We start from the raw sequence: 1642 nt of genomic DNA, 5'->3' as shown, positions 1-1642 counted from the left end.
GTGTAAATGTGTGTACATGTACACGTGTGTGTAAATGTGTGTACATGTACATGTGTGTGTAAATGTGTGTACATGTACACGTGTGTGTAAATGTGTGTACATGTACACATGCAGCAGTCAGTAATTCTCAGAATATTCTGTAAATATTTGGATCAAAAGGTTCTGTTTTCTCTGCAGGTCAGGTGTTTTGTGTTTTTGCTCCTCAGGTTCGGTTCTGGACTGACCCGGTTCCTCTTCCTGACCTGACATGTGATCCGGACTGAGGAGACGGGGTCGGTTCTGGAGGAATGCTCCTGGGTTTACCCTGGTCTCTGCTGGGTTTTCCCCTCTGAGCTCAGCAGAACCGTGTGGTTGTGGGGGAGGTTCGGTCCCTGGTTCTGGTTCTGGTTCTGGTCTGTCTCGTATGATGCACAGACAACTTGGTACCGGACCGGTCCACTCGTTGATGGACTCGGACTCAGTTCTAGGAACCCGTGCGTGGACCCTCACGCGCTCACCACGGCGGCTGAGAGCGCATGCGCAGAAGGATTCAGGCTCTTACCTGTGGAAGCAGGTGAGTCAGCACGCGCGGGTTTTATGTCAAGACACTTGGGATTAAACGTCATCAGTTCCGGTTAAAGTTTGACTTTCAAAATAAATCTGCTTTTGTAAAGACTAAATATCAGCAGAAAATCTGTTTATTTATTGTAAAAAAGTTAAACTTAATGACTTTTAGTCAAATATGAAAGTTTTCACTCAGAACCGAACCGAGCCGAACCGAACCGGCCTCTGTAGGAATCCTGACACAGATGTGTTTTTTGGAGCTTTTATTGTGGTAAGAACCGGACGTAGGCAGGCTCAGAGGTGGGAGGGGGAGCTGTGGGCAGGCTTTTATTGTGAAATGAGTCTGGAGTTCAGTCCGGGACCTGATGCGGATCAGTCGGAGCTGCAGGACCTTCAGGGAACACTTCAGACTCAGAGCCAGAATGAACTTTGACCCCTGACACCACTGTGGGACCCCTCTGAGGACTCCAGACCACCTCTACCCGAGCCGGACCCGAACAGACCTGACGTCCCGGGAGCGCGCGGGACACGAGGACCTGTTTACCTGCGAGGAGCTCCAGGGTGCGAGGACAGGTGAGGACAGGTGAGGACTGTGTGGGACGAAGTGTTTGACTCAAATCACTCATCTGGTTCTGGGTCTGGTTCTGGTTCTGGGTCTGGTTCTGGGTCTGTGCGGCTGAAAGTGCGCAGCTGATCTGCAGCACTTTCAGTTTCATCAGGTGCGCTGCGCGCGTCCTGGTCCAGGTTCAGGTTCTGGTTCAGGTTCTGGTTCTAGTGGACAAGAGCAGGACATGCTGCCAGGGTCCGGACAATCTGTCTCTGGGACCTGGATGGTGTCTGCAGGACCTGGATGGTGTCTGCAGGACCTGGATGGTGTCTCTGGGACCTGGATGGTCTCTGGGACCTGGATGGTGTCTGTAGGACCAGGATGGTGTCTGTAGGACCTGGATGGTGTCTGCAGGACCTGGATGGTGTCTGCAGGACCTGGATGGTGTCTCTGGGACCTGGATGGTCTCTGGGACCTGGATGGTGTCTGTAGGACCAGGATGGTGTCTGTAGGACCTGGATGGTGTCTGCAGGACCTGGATGGTGTCTGCAG

General features: G+C 52.6%; 1 protein-coding gene across 1 annotated transcript in view; it reads left to right on the top strand.

The window, feature by feature from the left end:
* Window positions 1-259: 259 nt before the first annotated feature.
* il34 (interleukin 34) overlaps window positions 260-1642 on the top strand; it is a gene marked incomplete in the record, with an annotated part of 43644 nt that continues 42261 nt past the window's right edge. The window contains 1 exon segment of the mRNA XM_014033460.1: window positions 260-553. Coding sequence (XP_013888914.1) covers window positions 404-553 — 150 coding nt within the window.

The sequence above is a fragment of the Austrofundulus limnaeus genome, unplaced genomic scaffold (assembly GCF_001266775.1).
Source record: "Austrofundulus limnaeus strain Quisiro unplaced genomic scaffold, Austrofundulus_limnaeus-1.0 Scaffold1746, whole genome shotgun sequence".
In the NCBI taxonomy this organism is placed as follows: domain Eukaryota; kingdom Metazoa; phylum Chordata; class Actinopteri; order Cyprinodontiformes; family Rivulidae; genus Austrofundulus; species Austrofundulus limnaeus.
Note: the sequence above shows the minus strand (reverse complement) of the source record. Positions and strands in the feature narration are given on the sequence as shown.